General features: G+C 38.4%; 1 protein-coding gene across 1 annotated transcript in view; it reads left to right on the plus strand.

Moving 5' to 3' along the window:
* LOC136871867 (abnormal spindle-like microcephaly-associated protein homolog) overlaps positions 1-25,311 on the plus strand; it is a 270,465-nt gene that overhangs the window by 222,065 nt on the left and 23,089 nt on the right. Inside the window, exon 13 of the mRNA XM_067145512.2 lies at positions 5,937-6,056. Coding sequence (XP_067001613.2) covers positions 5,937-6,056 — 120 coding nt within the window. The remainder of the gene's footprint in view (positions 1-5,936; positions 6,057-25,311) is intronic.

Raw genomic sequence — 25,311 nt, forward strand, 5'->3', positions numbered from 1 at the left:
AGCACACTTCTAATATAAATTTTAGTTTCAGCCAACTACAAGACCCGATTTTCCACCATGGATCAACAAAGCAGAATTTCCAAGGAAACTTCAAGAGATCGTCAATGTGAATCCATATCATCTGGCTACACCGGAGTCATGAACTGCTAAGCCGAAGGTGTGGGAGTCAGCACAATGAACCTATACATCTACAATCCGCCATAATTTAGAGAGGACCTGCAGCTACATCTAAGTTCCTGATGCAGGGATCTACATTGAAACCATGAGTATTCTTTAAATATTATCCTTTCTTTCTGTAGATTATTCGAAAGATTGTATTCTTGTGTAAAGTAAAATTTTTGCTAATAGTTAGAGTAGTAGTTATTGCATTTTGGTGCTGGTAGAGTAGAGCATGTATTTTATTGATTCATTGATGGTGTATATGAGTTAGTCAAGATCTTCGAAGATGGATTACTGGTAGATTGGAGGCCGTAGTAATAATAATAATAATAATAATAATAATAATAATAATAATAATAATAATAATGAAAGGTCTTGTTAAAAATCAACATGATAATATTAAAAATTCATTATCCGACCTTAAAGCAATAACGTTGTTGAGATATAAAAGTTTGTGTGAGTGATAGTTGTATAATCATATTATAATGAGGATAATTGATGGCGTAGTGACAGCTAGGGTCGACGTTGGTCTTGATGATATTCATGATTATGGATATAGCCATAGTTATTGGATTTAGGGAATAATAATAATTTGAAACTCAACAACAAATTTTATATAATACAGTGATTTAGAAAGTATTCCATGAATTCAAGTAGATGTATTCTTCGAAGCATTCATAATGATATGTGGTGGGGATGATTTAAGTTCATCTGATTGAGGTCATTTGTCTTCATATTATCCCTGTTATTCATTGCTATGAGTTGTGGACGTCATTACTATAGGGTCGTCAATAAAATCCAAAAGGTCAAGATAATAATAATGGTAATAATAATCAAATTTATATGGTGATAAAATATATTTTCATAAATGATTTAGGCAATCTTTTTACCATATGATATTTTGCACCACTGTACTCTTGATTTAAGATTTCTTTTGGTGAGCTTTTGCATACTCCTATTGTGATAAATTTTTGGTATAGCTGGATTTGGAATATTTGTCTGTGATTATGCTCTATTTTTATGTTAATAATTAACTTAGTTAATGATTATTCATGACTAGATGAAGGAATACAATCAAACGGAATTTGAGAAGGAAGGAAATCAGCCAAAGAATTTGAGCAAAAATGTATATTTGTAAAAAGAAAGATCGTGTCCATGAAATTTTGAGTATAAATTTTATTTGTAAAGGACAGTCATATCATAGAATTTCAAAGGAATTTCTTTGTAAAGGAAAATATTTGAATAGGATTAATTATTAATTATTCCATGAATGAAATAAGGAAGGCAAGGATATTTCCTAGAGCCAAACTTTAAAGGAATTAGGAGAATAATTCAATAAATTTAAGATAATAAGTAAAAGTTTGCAATTACTAAAGTAATTGAGCAGCAAGATGATTGAGACATTCTTAGTGAAGTGAGTTGCTTAAATTAAGAGTAAAATGTTCTACTTTAAAGTGATGTGTTAAAGGCAAATGAGTATATTTGGATACCATGTTATTCAAGTATAGCAAACATTTTCACTAATATCAGTTTGATTTGTTCGATGTTACAGTCATATTAAATCAACATTGAGACCGAGAGAAGTACTTGTGGTCAAGAAATATTTTGATTGTTATTTAAAAGGAAAACAAAAGCACAATGTGTAAATAAGTTTTATATTCATTGAAATAAGTCCAGGTGTACTCGTATTTTTTAAATATTTTTTAATGTCCAAAATGTTTGCTTTAATAAATGTTCGTTGTTATTTGGTTATGAATTTCATTATGCCATGTTACCTGTCCAATCACCTTAAGCCCTGCAAACTATAAATTTTAAAAGGTCTGTCCCGATATAGTGAAGGCGGCCCTGCGAACGTTCCACCCATGGGAATCTTGCTCCACCAACTGAGCAACCCCGAAAATGGGGACAATACATACATCATCATTATAGACCCTCATGCCTTTCAATGTTCAGTGTACAAGTCTCTGTGAATTTACTAAACGCTGCCACAATCCTATGTTTGTAACTAGTTCCGTGGCCTCATTTAGTTCTATACCTCTTATCTTCAAATTGTTAGAAACCGAGTCTAACCATTGTCTTCTTGGTCTCCCCCTACTTCTCTTACCCTCCACAACAGAGTTCTTTATTTTCCTAGGTAACCTATCCTCCTCAATTTGCCTCACATGACCCCACCACCAAAGCTGGTTTATGCACATAGCTTCATCCATAGAGTTCATTCCCAAGTTAGCTTTTATCTTTTCATTCTGAGCACCCTCCCACCATTGTTCCCACCTGTTTGTACAGCAATCATTCTCGTTACTTTAATGTCTGTTACTTTTAGCTTATGAATAATATATCCTGAGTCCACCCAGCTTTCACTCCCATAAAGTAAAGTTGATCTGAAAACAGACCAATGTAAATATAGTTTTGTCTAGGAGCTGACCTCCTCCTTTCAGAAAGAATACTGTTGATCGCAACTGTGAGCTCGCTGCATTAGCTTTATATATCGTAGAGACCGAGGAGATAAATGGGAGGGGGGGTGTTTATTCTGGTGAAGGAAACTTATTGTTCACATGAATGGTTTACCGATGAAAGGGATGAAATATTAGGGATAAAATTAGTTTGTAATAATATGAAGGAGGTGGGAATTATAGGAACATACAGGCCTGGAAGAGAGGAAAGTCAATCTCACTTACTATACTACCATCCTGGAAGAACATACACCCTAAATACTTGATATTGTCTACCTGTTCCAGCTTATATCACCAATCTGAAATTCAGTTCTCTTGGACTTCTTAGCTGCTAACATCTGTTTATTCTTGGAACGGCTATTTTTCGTACCACACTCATTGCACCTATTTTCAAGTTCCAAGATATTAGACTGCAGGCTTTCGGCCATTAAGACCAAGTCGTCGGCATAGGCCAGACTGCTTATTACATTTTCATCTAACTGAACCTCTCCCTGCCACTTTATACCTTTCAGCAGCTGATCTGTGTAAACTACGAACAACAAAGGTGAAAGATTACAGCCTTGTCCAACCTCTGTAAGTACCCTGAACCAAGAACTCATTCTACAATCAATTCTCACTGCAGCCCAATTGTCAACATAAATACCTTTTATTGATTTCAATAATCTACCATTAGTCCCATAGTCTCCCAATATTGCGAACATCTTTTTCCTCGGTACACTGTCGTATGCTTTCTCTAGATCTACGGAACATAAATGTAACTGTCTATTCCTGTCGTAGCATTTTTTGGTTACCTGGCACATACTGAAATCTGATCCTGACAGCCTCTCTGTGGTCTGAAACCACACTGGTTTCCATCCAACTTCCTCTCAACCCCTTCCAAGATTCCAGTGAATACTTTGCCTGGTATACTAATCAATAAAACCTCAATAGTTGTTGCAATCCTTCTTGTTCCCTTGCTTATAAATAGGTGCTGATCTATGTAAACTACGAACAACAAAGGTGAAAGATTACAGCCTTGTCCAACCTCTGTAAGTACCCTGAACCAAGAACTGTTTTTGTCCAATCTGAAGGTACCTTACCAACACTCCATGCTAATCTTACTACTCTATGAAGCAATAATAATAATAATAATAATAATAATAATAATAATAATAATAATAATAATAATAATAATAATCTTACAGCCTCAGCTACTGAGTGCAGGCATTTTGATTTGATGCCATTTAGACTGCCAGTGTGTCAATGATGTTTCGTTTTACTCTACGGGATAGTAGAGAAATGGATCTCTTGAGCATTCTATGACTGGCAAGTGTAACAATCTGATTTGCCAGAAACTTTGCCCAGTGAAACAAGGGTCAAAATAAGCAAACGCATGTTTCGGCTTTCTGTAGACACTTGATTGTTTCCAAGAAAATTACAGTTGAAGTTTCCAACATGCTTTACGTGCCTACTATTGCATAGCAAGTTAAACCAACACGCTGACCAAGCCACTGCTTCACACTTTTGTACCCTGTGTTCAAATCCCAATGAATTGTTTTGTTTTCTTTCATATATTTACTTTTGTCCAGTGACGATTATTACATAAATGGTTTTGTTCAATGTATTTTGAAATATCATTGTCCTTTTGCATCTTAATGTTCTACCTGGTAAATGAATGTAAAACATCTGTTGTTTTACATTCATCGCACAGCAAAAGGATATCACGACTAGACGCGTTGCAGTAAAAATCCACCCATTGTTTCATAATCAGTTTGCAAGCGCCAGTTTTTGAAACAATGAACTGTTATGCATGGTTTGCTGCAAACTTATTGGCAACACATGAAATCTTCAGTAATGTTAACGACATTTCTTTCCCGAGTGACATGCCCACCCAGAAATGTGACTATGGCAAATCTGCCTTCACGCATTGCCCGCGGTGTGTACGATGGGTATCATCCAAAGGAATGCACTGTTCTCCCTGAAGCATTAATATAAGAATGAACTTGCAAAATGTTGTTCTGCAAGTAGATTGAGTGACCCACCCCTGAGATCCAGGTAAAAATCTCTTACCTCGCCGAGAATCGAACCTCAGGCCTCTGTTTAAGAGGCAGGTTCCCTGCCCCTACACTGCAAGGCTGGCAGGCAAAGCCATCTCCATAGAGGACATGAAGACTCTTGGAGCAGTGGAAGGTAAAGGCTTTCACCATCTGTAACCCTGGCACTAAGTAGAATAGAGCGCTTAGCTTCTCACTGTTTATAACTATGTATCTCAACAGTTGTATAATGTTCTAAATATGATGAAACAGAAGCTGTAATGCCCAGGCTGAACAGTTCGGATAGTAGAGCACTGGCTTTTTGATCCCAGTTTGCTAGGTCAATCCTGGCTTAGTGTGACAATATTTGAAGGTGCTCAAATACATAAAAAAGCCTCTTTTTATACACTCGCAGAAGATTCTTGTAATTTTCACTTCCAGATCATGCTGGATGCCTGCTCCAGTATTTCAGTTTACAGCTTCTTAGAGGAGCTCCCTTATCGCAAGCCTCAATAATTTACCAACCATGTTGTTTTGCTCGCTGCTGGTCCACACTCATTGTTGCTTCTCACAAGCACTGCAGCCCCAATGAAGAAATAAATCTCTATGAAGTGAGGAGGTTTGTTTTGGATAAGTAATAGAACAGTGACTGGCAAAGAATGAAAATAGTGGATTTAAAGAGAGGACAGATGGTGGACGAATTATGCTTACAGGAAACTAAATGAAAGGGACAGCAAGCAAGGGAACTGGGAGAAGGCTCAAGCTGTTTTTCACTGTTGATGTAAAAAAAAAAAATCATCACCTTCCACGTTCAACCTGATCTGCTGCACTTTCTTTGGTCTCAGAAAATATCATAAACTGTTTGTACCTTGGATACATTTTCATAAACATTTTCTTCGGTTTGAAACAGAAGCAAATATTCATACACTGCTCATAATATTCAGACATCGCAACACTTACTCCAAGAACTTGCAAACTAATAACTGTGAGTGATGACTACTATTTACAGAAATATAAATAGCCTACACTAAGTGAAGTAAAATTGGGCGATCTGTTAAGGGATGTAGTTACTTCGTTAAATAGAAATGATGCTGTGCCGCTTATCAAAAACTGCAAAGATCTTGTATTTGCATAGTATTTTCAAAGTTCAGTTATTTTTTGAAAGGGGCTCATATTTCTTCTGCAGCCTCTTGTATTATAAAATTTATTTCTGTTGTCTCTTTCTAAACGTAATTGTAATAATACCTTCTGTGTTTAACTAGTTGGTTTAAAGAATGATGATATTTCAATAATGGAAAAATGTTGTATTTTTCAGGCTAATATAGTCAGAATTCTTCTACAACTTATGAATTGTTGGTGTGGAAAGTCATCTACTATTTTTCCCAACTGCTGTACAGTCCTCTGGTTGCTGGCACAGGATCCACACAAAGCAGAGGTAAGTTGTCTCTCTATCACCAGCAAACAGATTTTGTGTGTGTCCTATTAAAATTAGTTTGTTCTGAACACTGTCTCAAGTGAAGACTAAATTATCCTTCCATCTAGAAATACTAAATCATCAGTAGCAGTATTCTCTTCTTTCCCTAATCCAATTAAAGGTCAGTGTGTTGACAAGATCCAGTAAGTGAAGTAAAATTGGGCAATCTGTTAAGGGATGTAGTTCCTTGGTTCTTCTGCAATCTTTTGCCAGTATTCTAATTTTAAATAATTTACAAGATTGGAAAAAGCATTCTTTAGTATTTCGGATTCAGGTGAAAAAAATATTCTACATGGGTTATATACTAATGTAACCATGAGTTACATGGTTCTAGCGGTAGCGAGCCTCTCTCTTACCCAGAGGCTTCGGGTTCAGTTTGTGGCTAGGTGAGGAATTATTATCTACGTCTAAGAACTGGTTCGAGGCTACTCAACCTGTTTGAGAACAATTGAGGAGCTATCTGACAATGAGATAGCAATCCTGGTCTAGAAAACCAAGAATAACAGTCGAGAGGATTTGTTGTGCTGACCATCTACCACCTTGTAATCTCTGGGTCTTTGGGATGAGCAGTGGTTGCTTAGGACGTTACAGCCCATCATGGCTGTAGCATTATAAAGGTGTGTTTATATACTCCATTGTTATCAACAGTGATTTCCTTTCTTTTGGCTGGTTAAGATGTCCTGTCCTACATAAATGGGAAGGTTTCTGTGCTGTAAACTCATTTTAATTCTCTTGTCCCCCAAAGAAATATTTTTCAAGTGCTTCAACATATTTATAAGAATTAATATAGATAGAAAATGTCTTTATTGGCGTAGTTAAAGCCATTGGGCCTTCTCTTACACTAAACCAATTGGTACACATTAGAGTCATAATTAATAGTACCGTAATTAATACTAGATAAAACACAATTTAAACATAATCAAAATATACCTGAAATGAAATTCCTCCCCAGTAAGACATACATACAACAGCAATAATAATAATAATAATAATACCACAACAGGATGTAAATGGATCAGAGAAGTAAGAGAGGATCTGAAGGAAATAGGCCTTACAACAGAAGACACCAAAAATAAGATAAAATTGAATACAAAACTCAAGAATACAAACCTCCGCTTTACCCTTACACAAAACAAACCAACAACACGCACATTTTCAACTGAGGAAAGGGCACGAAAATCGGAGCGTCTGAAGAAGTACTGGGAGGACCGCAAAGCCCGAACAATCCCTTCAAAGAGACCTGAACGACGGACTGACTAAAGTGATCCTATGTGGTCATAAAAGAATAATAATAATAATAATAATAATAATAATAATAATAATAATAATAATAATAACAGCTAGTAATGATATTGTAGTAGCACGATCAATGAAAGACTAAAAATGCACAGTTCATTCATATCCTGCTGTACCTCTTAATGGTCTTTTAAATGACACTGCAGTTGGTATTCCTCTCACGTCATCCGGTAAACGTTTCCATTCTCGTGCGGCAAACATCCAGAATGAGCTGCTATATGTGGCAGTGAGGAATGACGAGCAGGTTGGATGTTCGAGCACTTGTATGTCTGTCATGAACATTTGAGAAGTAATGGGAACGCAAAGAAAGGCAAGATCGGGAAGATGTAGTAAGAACTCGGAGGAGAGACAAAGTATGATGGTTATGACGAACATGGAGTCACGACCACTCTAGTTTTAGGAAAGATGCTGACACTTGTTCATATTTTCTTAAATTGCATATATATCTTACACATGCCTTTTGAGCGCACTGTACCCGTAGGGATAATTGAGGCCTCACACCATTGAAAACATCACAATGGTCAAAATATGGCATTACAAGAGCTTCAATTAATTTCTTTTTAGGCTTTATTGGAAATATATGTTTATATTTACATAAATAATGTAAAGCTGAATAAACTTCTTGACAGATATGCAAGACATGTGCAGACCAACTCAAGCATTCATCCATGATAATGCAGAGATTCTTCATTTGTGATACAAAAGGAATTGGAACATCTTGAAGGATTACTCTTAGCAACGGACGTTTAGTTATACTTGTCATTTGACTTTGATGGCCAAGGAGGATTACTTGCAACTTTGTATGGTTCAGTTTCAGGCCATGCACAGCGGACCAATCACTAACAGCCTGTAAGTCAACATTTAGTAACTTGATATTTTCCTGAAGGTCTCATGCTGTAGAGTCTGTGTAGAGTTGAAGATCGTCACCATACATATGGTATTTGCAGAGTCTTAAATTCAATGATATGTCATTCACAAAGAGTGCAAAAAGAAGAGGGCCAAGTACAGAGCCTTGAGGGACTCCTTTGTTCACGTGGTGCTACGAGGAAATGATTCCATTATTATCTTTCACGCGTTGGTGACGTCCGTGAAGATAAGAATGCATCCAAGCAATCGTACAAATGTAGAGCCTTCACTTTTACAAATAAAATTTCAATGTCTACCTGTCAAAAGCTTTACTGCAATCTAGTAGTACCAGAACTGTGAATCGTTCTGTCTGTTGCTTGTCTAACATCCTCAGTCACTTTGAATAAGGCTGTAGTTGTACTATGTCCTTGTCAGGAACCAGACTGGAGAGGATTAAGGAGATTGTGTGTTCGAAGTTACTCAGACATTTGTGTATGAACTACATATTCTAAGATTTTAGATAAAGCTGATAAAATACAGATTGGACGATAGTCTTCCTCGTTTGAAGACATTTGACTTTTCAGAAGAGGTACCACAATAGTCTTCTTCCAGAGAGATGGATATATCATGTATAGAAGAGAGAAATTGATTATGTGAGTTAAGGTTGGTAATATACATCAAGAATTAGTTTGACCATGTCAGTCCCAATGTCATCAATTCCTTTTGCTTTTGTGCTTATTCTGAAGACTGCTTTTCTGACCTGGAGGGGTGTCACCTGACTGAAATATAATTTCTCTCTATCGTAATAGTTCACAAGTCTGTTTGTCGTCAGGTCGTATTGCGGAGACATTAGCAGTAAAGTACTCGTTAAGAGTCTCGAGAGCTACTGTAATTTCTTCTTTTTTCTTGTTGTTCATAAGTCCAAGGTTATTAATAGATTTCCACAATGCCGTCGTTCTACCATCAGACGCAATTAAACTGTAAGCATGTTGCAGTTTAATAAGAGGAGATTAATCTGGACAGACATTTTACCTGGAAAAGATCCAATAGGTTCATACTCCCAACTGTTTGATGTCACTAGAAATACAAATATTTCATAATTTCATCATCAATATGTATGAATAAGTATCCAGTGAGAGTTCACGCAGCAGATGGTTATGTGTTTCAGAGGACATGGTACAGAGAACAGTAGAGATGATGGAAAAATAGACAAGGGTAGCCAAGGTAATATTCTCTATGTAGAATCTTGGATGTAGACTGAAATTGTGAATTTCTCTTCAAGATCAACTCTGAGTTTGAAAAAAATGTATTCTAATAACAACTTTAACAGTGAAAGATAAATCAGAGGTGATGTAGAAGCAGGCAAGAATAAAATGGAGAGAGGGTTATTACCATGTTTATATGATCTGTGGAGGTAGGAGGGGAGAGAGGATGTTTATCTAGGTGTACTTCCACTTAAAACAATTATCACCATCATGAAGTGTACAGAAGAAGAAAAATGTCAAAAAATAAAATGTTCAGTGAATGATTTTTAAAATGTCAGTACTTAAATATCCACATTAGTTCAAAACTTGAGCTAAGTTTTAAAGTAATTTCACTTACTCATATACTTGTTATGTTATGTTTAAGTCTCAAAATTATAGGTTGTCCCAAATCAGTAAATAAGGAAAACCATAAGGGTATGTACAAAAGCAAAAAGCGTAAAGGGAGAATGTCATAGCTGTTACTGGCATTCATCTTCAGCATACAATGGCATTTTTTATGTAAAATATTGCTGGCATGAATTACTTGAGTACAAACACACACACAACACTTACTTTAACTATAATAATGTTATAAAGATTTACAGGTGTGGTAGCTTATATTTCACTCCTTATGTGGCAGGTACCGAAAGTACAGATGAGTTTCATTTCTACAAAATTTCTTCTGATGATGAAGATCCATATACTTCTACTTAGGAATTGGAATTATATCTCAAACATTAACACATTTTGTTTAATTAACAGTGTTGAAGAATTTCTTAGAAAGGCTGTAAGAAGAAGATGGATTTCTTTCAAAATATTCAGGCTCATCAGATAAATGAGTTTCAACATTTCACTAGTTGGGGACCTCAAATTCGTTCTCATGAAGGTTCCACTTCCTGAGCTATTAAGGGATCTTACTGATGATTTATAGAGTTCACGCTATGTGGAGCAGTGATAGATGAACCTGGAGTGACTTTTCAGCACCTGTATTTCTTTGATTGGTTGAGATTGAAAGGGATACTCTTTCATATACACATGTCTAAATGATTTCTCCAAGCTCTGAATTCTGTTGTCCCCCAAAGAAGTATTTTTCAAGTGCTTCAACATATTTATAAGAATTAATATGTCATATGGCTGGAGCTTTTTCCTAGCAGGCTCAAAAACTTCAGACCAATCATCTGGAATTTTATCTCTTGCTGTTTGTCGCACTAATCCCATATTCTTATCAGGCTTCTTGTTAGGGTGTCTCAGATCTCACATGTACGTAATCATACCTCTTTTCTTCATGTACGAGATTGTGAAGGAAGCAAAACATAGTAAAATTTTTCGACATGACTCTTAATATAATTGCATATAAAATGAAAGAATTATAGAGCGTAAAATCAGACCCCTTATTGAAGAGAACCTCTTCGAAGAACAGTGTGAATTCAGGAAGGGGAGATCAACAACTGATTTAATCTTTACAGTCCGTCAGTTAATGGAAAAATACTATGAGCACAACCGAGATTTGTGGTTAGCCTTTCTGGATATCAAGAAAGCATTTGATGCAGTGAATAGAGAGAAGGTGTGGGAAGCACTGAAGAAAATTGGAATACAGGATGACATGATACACCGGATCAAGAATTTGTATGAAGATACCCAAAGTAAAGTCAAAACACCTGTAGGAATGACTGAAACCTTTGATATAAAATCTGGGTTAAGACAGGGTGGTGTTCTGTCTCCTCTTTTCATCACTGTGATGAACGAGATTCAGAGAAAAGTTCACCAAACCATTGGAGGTAAGAAAATGAAAGTTATATTGTTCGCAGATGATATATGCTTGTGGGGAGACTCTAAAGAAGATCTTCAAGGACAAATAAACTCCTGGGCAGAATCTGCTAAAGAATATGGACTCATCTTCAGCCAAGAGAAAAGTGAGGTTATGGTCATGAAGAGATACGGGCAACCAATGGGACACATTGAAATGGAGGGGAAACGGCTGCAGATGAACCATCAATTCAAATATCTTGGAAGTGTTATCTCTGATACTGGTTCTATAGATAAGGAAATTTCCCACAGAATTCAGGCAGGTAGCAACTTTTACAAAATAGTTAAAGACATAATATGGAACAAGAAAATACCAACAAAATGTGAACAAAATGTGAACAAAATATGAAACTTATTACGTACCAATCCTGACCTATGGTTGCGAAACATGGACCATGAGAAACAAAGATGTTGGTAGAATCCAGGCAGCAGAAATGAAATTTGTCCGTAGCATGATCGGCAAAACACGGAGGGACAGAGTCCGTAATGAGGAAATCCGCAAGCAGGCTCAAGTTGTAAGACTGCAGGACAAAATAACAGTGCAGCGACTGAGATGGTATGGACATATGCGACGCATGGGTGATGACAGATTACCAAAAAAAATGTACGATCTAAAACTTGAAGACAAAAGACCAAGAGGGCGACCAAGACTCAGGTACAAGGACATAGTGAAAATTGACATTCAACAGAGAGGACATACTTTGGAAAGCATTGAAGAAGGTAAGAAGTTCAGGGACCGCAACTGGTGGAGAAGCCTTTTTTTTTTTTCAAAATGGCGCCCGGTAATGACGACGTAGTGTTTTATTCTCCGAGTAAATTAACCGTAAAATGTGACGAAAAGTGCGGAAAATGTCGAAAATTAGTGAAAAATGGAATGTTGTGTGATTCATGTGATCGATGGTGGCATTATAAGTGCGGAAATTGCCCTAGAGACGTAAAAACTAATGAAAATGTTGACTGGATTTGTGAGCAGTGTGTTCAGAATGTTGTTGTTGGGGACGGCGTTGACGAAGCACCGAAAACAGTCGATGAGGAATATAAAAGTGCATTAGAAATTATAAACATTCTAAAAAAGGACAATGAGACTCTTAAAGTTGAAAATCAAGAATTAAAAGAAAGACTGCGATCGCTAGAATTTGGGACTGACCATTCTTCGAGTGATATACCGGTACAAGTAACAAACTCGAGCACGTGGTCTCAAGTAGTTCGTGGATGGCCGGCTAAGAAGAAATCTACAACTGAATTTCCGGAAATAAACATTAGAAATAGGTTTTCTGCCCTAAATAATCTAATCCTGGAAGAAAGTGATCGCACGCGTGAAACCAAATCATCGCGATCCGTTGCCGTGCCGAGTTTAAAATTTAGGCCTAGAATTCAGATTCAAGACCCAGTTAGGCCTAAATCAGCGAAGGTAGCTGTGTTTGGTGATAGCCAAGGAAGGGGAATTGCGGGAGTTATTAACGACGAGAATATAGCAGCAACCGGAGAAATATATCCAGGAGCTTCTATCAGCAGTGTTGTGGAAAACGTAGAAGCAGCAACTAGGAACTTCGGGAGCGGCGATGCAGTGCTTATCATCGGTGGGACGAACGACGTAGCTCGCGACGACGCCAAGAATGTAAGATCACAACTTAAACATACACTAGGGAAGCTGACCCACACTAACGTTTTTGTAGTGAACGTGCCCCACAGGCATGATTTGAGTAGAGACTCGTGTGTGAACATTGAAGTGGACAAGGTCAATACAGATATTGTTAAAATTTGTAAACATTTTCGGAATACTCAGGTTATTGAATGCAGCAGTTTTGAGAGATACTGTTATACAAAACATGGCCTCCATCTAAACAATTCAGGTAAACGAAAGATAGCAAATATTGTTCTAGATTTTATTAATCTTAAGATATGTACTGTAAAACAGGCAACTCCCTTGAGTTATAATACTGACCAGGAAAACTAGTAGAAAGAGCCAGCTGTACTTCAAGCTGGCTCAGTCAACTAGAAAAAGAAACTCAGGATAGTAAGGAATTTCAAGTTACCCAATTGCAACAGTCAAGTTTTAGGGAGGAAGGGGGTCTGAGATTGCTCTTGGTAAACTGTCAAAGTGTAGTAAATAAACAATTAAAATTCGGTACATTGATGGAATCTTATGAGACTGATGTGGTGATAGGAGTGGAATCGTGGTTGAAAGAAGGGGTGGGTAATAGAGAAGTATTTCCAGAAGGGTACACAGTCTATCGTAGAGACCGAGGAGATAAAAAGGGAGGGGGGGTGTTTATTCTGGTGAAGGAAACTTACTGTTCACATGAATGGTTTACCGATGAAAGGGATGAAATATTAGGGATAAAATTAGTTTGTGATAATATGAAGGAGGTGGGAATTATAGGAACATACAGGCCTGGAAGAGAGGAAAGAGACATGGAAATCTTTGAAAAAATAATAGATTATACTCATAAAAACAACAATAATAATGATATGGTAATAATTGGGGGAAATCTAAATTTGCCTGAAGTTGAATGGAAAGGAGCTGCAAGTGAAGCCCATGAACAGAAACTGGCAAATAAGTTAATTTGGGAGGGAGGATTTACACAAGTAGTACAAGAACCGACTCGTCTCAATAACTTACTAGATGTATTCTTGGTTAAACCATGGGAAATTGTTGATAAAACTGAGGTAATTGAAGGAATAGGAGACCATAAGGCTGTAATAATGGATGTAGGACTGGTACCAAAAAGGCTTAATAAGAGGGTTACACAAGACAAGAAATTGTACAGAAATACTAAAGTTGATGAATTTGGGACTTACCTTAAATCACAATTCAGTTGTTGGATAAGTGAAGGGAGTAACGTGGATACACTTTGGGCTAAATTTAAAGGAATTATTTGGGAAGGAGAGAAGAGATTTGTACCTGTTAAGAAGGGTAAAATGACCTCAGACCCTGTTTATTATACAAGGGAAATAAGAAAATTAAAAAGAAAATGTAGAATAGTAAACAGGAAAATCAAAGAGGGTAGGGAGAGTAGAGAAACTAGAAAACAGCTAATGAGGGAACTGAATAGAGTGAAAAAGGAAGCAAAAGAGAATTATATGAATGGCATACTTCAAGAGGGTAATGACCACAAAGGGAAATGGAAAAAGCTGTATTCATATATCAGGAATCAAAAAGGAAAAGGAGTCCAAATTCCTACAATGGTGGGAGAAGGGGGTGAACACTATTTAACAGATACTGAGAAAGCAAACCTATTTAGTAGGGAATTTAGAGATTCAGTAGATGATTGTCAAGAGTTGGAAACCGAAACAGAAGATAGAGAGGGAGAGAGACAGAGGGGAAACAAGAAGCTTCTCATTCACAAACGAAGATATTTTCAGAGAAATCCAACTGCTTCAGCAAGGAAAAGCTGCAGGAAGTGATCAAATTACTGGGGAGGTATTAAAGACAATGGGGTGGTACATAGTGCCTTATTTAAAATTTCTCTTTGACTATGTCATAAATAATAGTGTAATACCAAAGGAATGGAAGGAATCTATAATAATACCAATTTATAAAGGGTGATAAAAGGAAACCAGAGAACTACAGACCAATCAGCCTGACCAGTATAGTTTGTAAAATTCTGGAGAGTTTAATATCGAAGTACATCAGAGGGATATGTGATGATAAAAATTGGTTCATGAGGAGCCAGTATGGATTTAGAAAGAAATTTTCTTGTGAGGCACAACTGGTGGGATTTCAGCAGGGCATATCAGATCAGTTGGATTCAGGAGGTCAGTTAGATTGCATAGCCATAGATCTTTCCAAAGCCTTTGATAGAGTGGAACATGGAATATTACTAAAGAAATTGGAGGGAATAGGATTGGACGTAAGGGTTACACGTTGGATAAAAGCATTTCTAAATTCAAGGGTTCAGAAAGTCAAAGTAGGAAATAATGTATTGCAGGAAGAGAAAGTTTGGAAGGGAATTGCACAGGGTAGTATAATCGGTCCGTTACTTTTCTTAATATACGCAAATGATTTAGGGAACAATATAACATCAAAAATAAGATTGTATGCAGATGACATAATTGTTTATAGAGAAATAAACAACATTGAGGATTGTTCAGAATTACAAAGGGACCTTGAAAGTATCCAACAATGGGTTGAAGAAAATAATATGAAGGTTAATGGAGGCAAATCAACTGTTACAACTTTTACAAACAGGAGCTTTAAAACTGAATTTGAATATACTTTGGATGAGGTAGTTATCCCAAAAGATGGCAAGTGCAAATACTTAGGTGTGAGATTTGAAAGTAATTTGCACTGGAAGGGTCATATTGATGACATTGTTGGGAAAGCATACAGATCATTACATGTCATAATGAGGCTACTTAAAGGATGCAACAAAGAATTAAAAGAAAAAAGTTACTTGAGTATGGTTCGTCCATTATTGGAATATGCAAACAGTGTTTGGGATCCTCACCAAGAATACCTAATAAAAGAAATAGATAGTGTGCAGAGGAAAGCAGCAAGATTTGTAACAGGGGATTTCAGGAGAAAGAGTAGTGTATCAGAAATGTTAAAGGAACTTGGGTGGGAAACTTTAAGTAAGAGAAGGGAGAAAACTAGACTTACAGGATTATATAGAGCCTATACAGGAGAAGAAGCATGGGGAGATATCCGTGAGAGGCTTCAGTTGGAAAATAATTATATCGGCAGGACTGACCACAAATATAAAATTAGAAGGAATTTTAGCAGAAGCGATTGGGGTAAATTTTCATTCATTGGGAAGGGTGTGAAGGAGTGGAACAGTTTACCAGGGGTAGTGTTTGATCCTTTTCCAAAATCTGTACAGATATTCAAGAAGAGAATAAACAGCAACAGAGAAAATAAATGAAGTGTTAGAGGGCATTCGACCGGTGCAGGTTATTGTAAAAAAAAAAAAAAAAGAATGTGTGTGAATAAATTAATTCCATCCCCTGGTCTAAGGAGTTTGGACAGCCAAAGTAGGGGACTGCCTGTAGGGGTGAAGTACAGTGGGGACTTCGAGGGCCCTGGGACCGCTACGGTAGCTGTGAAGGCCCTTCAGGAACTCTGAAAAGTGGTGGCAAAAGGGGCTCTGGTTAAGACGCAGCAGGTCGTTATGCTACTTAGGATCCAGAACGGGTAAAAAAAATAGTAAATAAATAAATGCAATGTAAATATTAATGTTATACCAGTTTTATAGTATCATTTGAAGCAATTCCACATACTGTATATCAGTTGACTATATTTGTAAGTAGTACAGGAGATATTATAATTAGAATTTTGTAAACAATACAAATTTATTAAGGATGAGCTGTGTGTTTAATAGAAAACATTGTTAGCGTAAATTGTATAATATTGTATTATAGGAAAAATTTTCTTCTCTTGTTAATTTAATATTTAGTGCTTGACAATAATGTATTTTAGTGTACCATTTGCCACCGAGGTAGACGCCTCATTTGCAAATAAAGAGATTTTGATTTTGATTTTTTGAAGATGGAACGACGTGGGATATGTATGTATGTATAAAATGGTGAAGCATGGAGCACCAGCACTACCAATATTTTGTGATGTTCTCAGGATATGTGTAAAACACACTGGTTGCTGATGACTGTATACGAATATTAAACTTTTAAACTCAGTACTAAAATTCAAAAGTGATAACTTCCTTAGAAAGTTCTCTTCTTCTAGCTGCTATTATAGATTCCAGTTTTCTGATATTCATATCTTGAACTCTCTTCTTATGAAGAGTATTTTCAGTTTCAAGGCATTTAATTTTTTATTAATTTCCTGTATCTTATATACACTGATCAGCCAGAACATTATAACCACCTACCTAATCACCAGTATGTCCACCTTTGGCACGAGTAACAGCGGTGACGCATCATGGCATGGAAGCAATGAGTTCTTGGTAGGTCGTTGGTGGGAGTTGACACTACATCTGAACACACAAGTCACCTAATTCCTGTATATTCCGGGGAGGGGGGCAATGAGCTCTGATGCCACATTCAATCACATCCCAGATGTGTTAGATAGGGTTAAGATCTGGCGAGGTTTTTTGGGGGGAGGGGGGGGGGGGGCAGCACGTCAATTCCAGCTCGCCACTGTGTTCCTCGAACCACTCCATCACACTCCTAGCCTTGCGACATGGTGCATTATCTTGTTGAAAAATGCCACTGCCATTGGGAAACATGATCGTCATGAAGGGGTGTACATGGTCTAAACCAGTGTACGATACTTCTTGGCCATCATAGTGCCTTGCACAAGCTCCACTGGACCCATGGATGCCCACGTGAATGTTCCCCACAGCATAATTGAGCCGCCGCCACCTTGTCTCCGTCCAGACAGTACGGGTGGCAAGGAGCTGTTCCCCTGGGAGACGACGGATTCACACCCTCTCATCGGCATGATGAAGAAGGTAACAGGATTCATCAGACTATGCAACGCTCTGCCACTGTGACAATGATCACGTGCCCATTTCAGTTGTAGTCGCCGATGTGGTGTTAACATTGGCACATGGGTTGTCGGCTGCGGAGGTTCATCCTTAGGAGTGTTCGGTGCACTGTGTGTTCAGACACACTTGTACTCTGTCCAGCGTTAAAATCTGATGTTAGTTCTGCCACAGTTCGCTGCCTGTCCTATTTTACCAGTTTGCCCAGCCTACGGCGTCCGACATCTGTAATGAGGGGTGGCCGCCCGACCCTTAGAAGTTTGGACGTGGTTTCACCATGTTTTCGCCACTTGTTGAAGACACACACCACAGCACTCCTCGAACACCAGACAAGTCATGCAGTTTCCGAAATGCTCATGCCGAGCCATCACAATCTGCCCTCGGTCAAACTCAGATCACGCACCTTCCCCGTTCTACACAAGGACAGCATGCTCACTGATACTACATGCACCGTACGTGTGTCTGACTAGCAGTCATTCCTCATCAGGTGATGCTGCTATCGCCTGGACGGGTTTATTTAGGTGGTCATAATGTTCTGGCTGATCAGTGTATATCTTTTGTTGCTGACAAATTTGCCCCCTCTTCTTCAAGGCTATGTATTTTTAACTTGAACTCATCACAGGAAATGCACATACAGTATGTCCTTGGGTAACCAAAATGTTGAACTCATTAGTAAAAAATTTGGTATGCCTCATAAAATAATACACAATTCTGGTACATTTCGCAAAACATGTCATAAATTTGTTTTATATTAAGATCTTCAGGCAAATAAACTTTCAACAAATTATGTAGGCTATGACTGCTTCTACACTTCAGTGATTTCATATACCCAGTTACTGCCAATCCTGTTTCGTTGGACAGTTTAACTTCTCTTTTCTTTAATGCATTCCCAGACATGCCAACTCTCCTGATTTAAGCGGGAGACTCCCGATTCTTCATCGTTTATCCCGATCTCCCGATCGCCAGGACTAATCCCTCGATTTTCAGAGCAGTTTCAGTAATTTTCATATTATTTTAAACTCCCGTGCGTTTCCTCGTTCTATCGATACATGGCTGAGTATGGCTGGTCGATAGTAGTTCTAATAATCACAACCAGGTGGCAGTATAGGGCATGGTGGCCAACTATGTGGTCCTCTTTGGTCTGTAATACAGTCAAATAGCTTAATAATAGGAAGTGGAAGTCGCAAGCAAGTAATCTAACCTCAAAAGTAGCACGCCATAGACGTCTACCTGGGGCAGGACCTGCATAAGTACTCGTGTTAAGTCACATAGTAGTGCTTCTTTGTTGTATGTTTTATGTTGTATGTTTGGCCAAAATGTCAAAAAAGAAATATGATGCAGTGTTTAAAAGCACTATAAGGAAGAGTTTCCATGTTTCAGTGAATCCAGGAAGGGACCAACGTTCACATTCTGTACTATATGTAGGTGTGATTTTTCAGTTGCGCATGGCAGGAAGTGCGATATACTGAAACATGTGCAAATGAAAAAAGATAAGGAGAGTGTCCGGTGTGTAGAAAGAAACCAGAAACTGAACTTTTCATGTAAAAACAAAGATGTAAATCCTGTGACAAATGCCGAGGCTTTATTCATCTCATTTATTATAGAACATAACCTGCCTGTAAATTGTGTCGACCACACGAGTCCTTTGTTTTGCAAAATGTTTCCCGATTTGGAAATCTAAACGATATGGGTGTGATAGAACGAAAACAGTGGCTATCATTACAGAAATGTGCATAGAAGGAAGGGCGAATATTGTATCACATTTGCAGGTGAATGCATTTTCTGTTCCTACTGATCGTAGCAATAAAAGCAACTTGACTTATTGTTGTAACATTTTTTAGGCCTGAACTCAATGAAATTCAGAGTTGTCTACTCTCTGTGCCTAATTTAGAAGGGGATTCTACTGGAGCTAACAATGTCAATCTTTTGCTCTCAACTTTTCAGGAATTCCACATTTGATTAAAAAACTGTCTAGCCCTTGTTGCTGATAATGCTCCAGGAATGGTACGGTTAAAGAATGGTATGGCAGGATGTTTGAAGCAGGAAAATAGTAACATAATCAATGTAGGTTGCTCTTGTCACCTAATTAATCTTGCTGCAGAGAAGGGTGTGACGTGCGTACCTGTAAATGTAGATGAAAGTATAATTGATATATTTTATGATCTGAAAAGGAGTACAAAGAAGAAGGAAAAGTTCAGAGAATTTCAGACCTTACACAACACAGAGATCAGGAAAATTCTGAAGCATGTGCCTACTCGATGGTTATCACCAAGAAGGTGTTTAGCTAGGATTTTGCTGCAGTGCGATCCTTTGGTTACTTTATTTGGGAGCGAAATTATGAGTAACGATTCTCAAATGGGAACTATGAAGACTTACGAAATTCCTAAGCACAGTCTAAATGCAGATGTCTTGTTTGCCTGAAAAGGTGAAGCATTGTCATAAAATTTCACCACACTCCTCAGTTAAAAGGAAAACTCATTCATCAGTTTCACCCAGAAGATATGAAACTACTGATGACACTAAGAGCCATGCTTTATTACGTAAAGAATGACTGTTCATGTTCCTTTCATCAAATTTACATGAATCTTTTTGCCTTTTTCTCAAGTTTTATGGATATCTTCGAGAATCCAAACGTAGCTCTTCAGTCAAGTATGCTGCATATCCACTTTTTGAAGTCAATTTTGGAGGAACTAATGAAGAATGTGATGGCAAGGTTTGTGAAACCACACGTTATTAAAAGCTACATCTACATCTACATCTCTCCTTGACTGAGGAAAAGTGCATTATCTTTAAGTCTATTAGAAAGTTTTTTCTCTTCATCATATGACTACATGGTACACAAATTTCTGTTCAAAGATGAAGTTTTAATTAATGCAGAAGTTGCAAATATGTCTGCTACAAGTAAGGCATCATTTTCTAGCCTTAGTTTTTTTATTAACAAGTTTCCGAACATTCTGACTAGCGAAACAGAACATTTACATAAAGAAACTGATAATCTGCACCCCCAGTTCTGTAACTTTCAGCTCAAAGAAACAAACCTGAAAAAAGGAAGAAGTAATGTTCAGTGAGCATTGGTAGGTCAGATGAAATCAGGTGATGGTATACTTAAATATGACACTCTATAAGGTGTGCCTGCTGTTTTATCAGTTCCATCTTGCAATGCAGAATGTGAAAGTACTTTTAGTAGAGTTACAAAGACAAAAACACAGTTCAGATCCTTGCTGTATGGACAAATTTTGGAGAAACTTTTAACCTTAATATCAGCTCGGCAAGGCAAGTGGTTCGAGAAAAATTTAATTCCAAGTTTCTGAAGAGGGCTAAGTCAGCTATGGGTGTGTTAAACAACAATTAGTCTTCATGTGTTCAGCATGTTGAAGGATGAGAAGTCACATGTTCCTAAAGTTCAGGTATGTCCAGTTTTTAGTATTCACATATAAATAATGAAAAATATATATATATGTAGACCAAATAGAGTTGTTAATGCATGAATTAGTACATGTTCTGCCATCAATGTCATGATTCGCTGCCAAATTTCTCCTGATTTTTTACATATGAAAGTTGGCATATCTGCATTCCTTAGAATTTGCATTTTTCTTCCCTACTCCATGAATAGAGGGAAAGGCTTTGTATTATGCAAACTTCTTTCATAACACTATCATTATCTTTATATGTAACTCTGTATGCATACACCATTTCATGAAATTTGACAGCAGGTTCATTTTACTACGAACGATTCTGCCGTATTTCTGTTAATGAAATCAAACTGCAGATAGTAACTTAGTTTATCTGAAGAAGACATTAAATTGAATTCTCTCAAGATATTATCCCTAGCATTAAACATTCTAGAATGTACTTTTGTTAATTTTTTTATATATTCCAGTGATTGCAAGAAATCAGCTTTATTTACATTAAATTAATAACAGTAAATATCCACCTTTTTGATACTTATATTTGCTTTAAGTAAATTATTTTTCGTAGGCTTACATGTTTCGTTCCTTGGGAACATCTTCAGTTTGAAGTTACAAAGAATTTTTCATCATCTCATAAAACATCATAAAAAAGTACCTTGTTATGCTTAAAAACTACATGAATTTAAAAAAGATAAAAATAATTTAACCGAGCTCGATAGCTGCAGTCACTTAAGTGCGGCCGGTATTCGGGAGGTAGTGGGTTCGAACCACACTGTCGGCAGCCCTGAAGATGGTTTTCCATGGTTTCCCATTTTCACACCAGGCAAATGCCGGGGCTGAACCTTAATTAAGGCCACTGCTGCTTCCTTCTCACTCCTAGCCATTTCCTGTCCCATCATCACCATAAGACCTACTTGTGTAGGTACAACATAAAGCAGATAGCAAAAAAAAAAAAAAAAAAATAATTGTGGATTGGGTTTAGTGGGGGAGCAAAATCGGAAGGGAAATGCATCTACTTTGTTCTAACCTATTTTTAAAACAATTTCTTTTCACTTTGAGAAGATGTAAAAAAAATTCTTTTCCAGAACTTTTGTTCACTGTGATGTGTAGGTTTCCTAGTTTTTTATTATTAATAGTTTTTGAAATTCAACTGCTCTTTTCCAAGCTGAATGTTATAGTACCAATATAGTTGGTTCATTATTGGACATTATAAATTTTCCAGCGAACTCAATCTTGGTTGCCAGCATTTCACCCCAGTGTGCTAACTTGGGCTCATCAGTTGGTAAATAGTGCCAATACACTATGAGAGACTTTGTCTCATTTTCAAAAGTTGACGCTTGCCTGCATTGGCACTGCCGGTGGTTCCAAGTAGCCTACGCAGTGGCCTCCATGGTATGCACTAGCCATGCGTCTTAGTAGGTGTGCTATTTACCAGCTGTGTAGGCCCTTGGAGTTGAGTCCAACTTAGCACACTGGGGTATAACGCTGGCAACCAGGAATGAGTTAGCTGGAAAATTTGTAATATCCAATAACAGACCAACAATATTGGTTTTGTAAATTTACTCATTCGGGACAAATATTTCAGGTTCCCTATTGGAATCAACATGTGTATCATCTGATGATCAGGCAGGCATCAAATTTTGAAAATGAGATAAAGTGTCTCGTAGTGCATTGGCACTGCCGGTGGTTCCAAGTAGCCTACGTAGCGGCCTCCATGGTATGCACTAGCCATGCGTCTTGGTAGGTGGACCTACTGGGTCTCCAAGGGCACAGTAGGTTGCCATAATCACAAAATTTTGGGGAAGCTCATTTCATAATAACAATAACAAGATCGCAATCAGCTTCAGGGATCCAGCAATAAACAGAATTTAAGAGATTTTTTTTTTTATAAAACTAACGACAAAACTCACCTTGGAAAAGAGCCGCTGTATTGGCTTTTTATGATAAGATTTAATTCTCAATTTACTAGATCTCTTTGTATTGAATAGGTGGATATTAAAATAACACTTGTAACATACTTTGTATTTACATACATTTCAATATGGACCTAACATGAGAATTAAAACATGTAACACAGCTGAAGGCAGTTATGCTGGTTATTCGATCATTGACTGCCCATCTTTATGGTATTATTGAATCTTGCATCCAATTATTTTTTATTATTTATATTTATTTATTTATATACACTGACTGACAGAGCAAATGCAACACCAAGAAGGAGTGGTTCGAAAGGGATGAAAGTTGGGGAAAAAACAGAGACGGCACGGACGAATAATTGATGTTTATTTCAAACCGATATGCAGGTTACACAATGCGCACGGCATCGACTCAGTAGGATGTAGGACCACCGCGAGCGGCGATGCACGCAGAAACACGTCAAGGTACAGAGTCAATAAGAGTGCGGATGGTGTCCTGAGGGATGGTTCTCCATTCTCTGCCAACCATTTGCCACAGTTGGTCGTCCGTACGAGGCTGGGGCAGAGTTTGCAAACGGCGTCCAATGAGATCCCACACGTGTTCGATTGGTGAGAGATCCGGAGAGTACGCTGGCCACGGAAGCATCTGTACACCTCGTAGAGCCTGTTGGGAGATGCGAGCAGTGTGTGGGCGGGCATTATCCTGCTGAAACAGAGCATTGGGCAGCCCCTGAAGGTACGGGAGTGACACCGGCCGCAGCACATGCTGCACGTAGCGGTGGGCATTTAACGTGCCTTGAATACGCACTAGAGGTGACGTGGAATCATACGCAATAGCGCCCCAAACCATGATGCCGCGTTGTCTAGCGGTAGGGCGCTCCACAGTTACTGCCGGATTTGACCTTTCTCCACGCCGACGCCACACTCGTCTGCGGTGACTATCACTGACAGAACAGAAGCGTGACTCATCGGAGAACACGACGTTCCGCCATTCCCTCATCCAAGTCGCTCTAGCCCGGCACCATGCCAGGCGTGCACGTCTATGCTGTGGAGTCAATGGTAGTCTTCTGAGCGGACGCCGGGAGTGCAGGCCTCCTTCAACCAATCGACGGGAAATTGTTCTGGTCGATATTGGAACAGCCAGGGTGTCTTGCACATGCTGAAGAATGGCGGTTGACGTGGCGTGTGGGGCTGCCACCGCTTGGCGGCGGATGCGCCGATCCTCGCGTGCTGACGTCACTCGGGCTGCGCCTGGACCCCTCGCACGTGCCACATGTCCCTGCGCCAACCATCTTCGCCACAGGCGCTGCACCGTGGACACATCCCTATGGGTATCGGCTGCGATTTGACGAAGCGACCAACCTGCCCTTCTCAGCCCGATCACCATACCCCTCGTAAAGTCGTCTGTCTGCTGGAAATGCCTCCGTTGACGGCGGCCTGGCATTCTTAGCTATACACGTGTCCTGTGGCACACGACAACACGTTCTACAATGACTGTCGGCTGAGAAATCACGGTACGAAGTGGGCCATTCGCCAACGCCGTGTCCCATTTATCGTTCGCTACGTGCGCAGCACAGCGGCGCATTTCACATCATGAGCATACCTCAGTGACGTCAGTCTACCCTGCAATTGGCATAAAGTTCTGACCACTCCTTCTTGGTGTTGCATTTGCTCTGTCAGTCAGTGTACATCGATACAACCAACTGTGGACTATGATTACGCAAGATACCTGCCTCTCTTTCTTAGGCTTACAACTTTTTGTTTAGATTGTAACCAAAGGCTTTTCAACTTCACGCTCCTTTATAGCTGTTCTTGCATCGAGATGTCCTGCGGTTTAGCAGGTTCTTTCTCTGGATCATCCCTCAATCCCACAACTTTCTTCCTAAAGACAGCCCTCTCCATTATGGCCTCTGGTCTTGCATCATTTGTGCACCAATCTCTCCAGGTTCATTCTCTTCAGGTCACCATAAAGTGTTAACCTTGATTTCTTCATAACGGTGATTTTTTTTTACTCTTCCATACTGTAACAGTAAATGTGGTACTTCGGTGAGCACGAGAAACGCAGGGCGTGTACCAATCTCTTGAAGTGCATACAGAGGGAGAGGGTTTGTTTTAGAAAATCTTTCAAATTTTTTTTTCCTGAGTTTATTAATGAGTTCAAAATCATGTCACCGTTTTACAGAAGACACAGTAGAAAGTGCTTCTCGCCCTAGGGTTGGCGATGTCCTTGGATTCCGACAGCTCCTCTCTTTTCC

Source organism: Anabrus simplex, chromosome 4 (assembly GCF_040414725.1).
Source record: "Anabrus simplex isolate iqAnaSimp1 chromosome 4, ASM4041472v1, whole genome shotgun sequence".
In the NCBI taxonomy this organism is placed as follows: domain Eukaryota; kingdom Metazoa; phylum Arthropoda; class Insecta; order Orthoptera; family Tettigoniidae; genus Anabrus; species Anabrus simplex.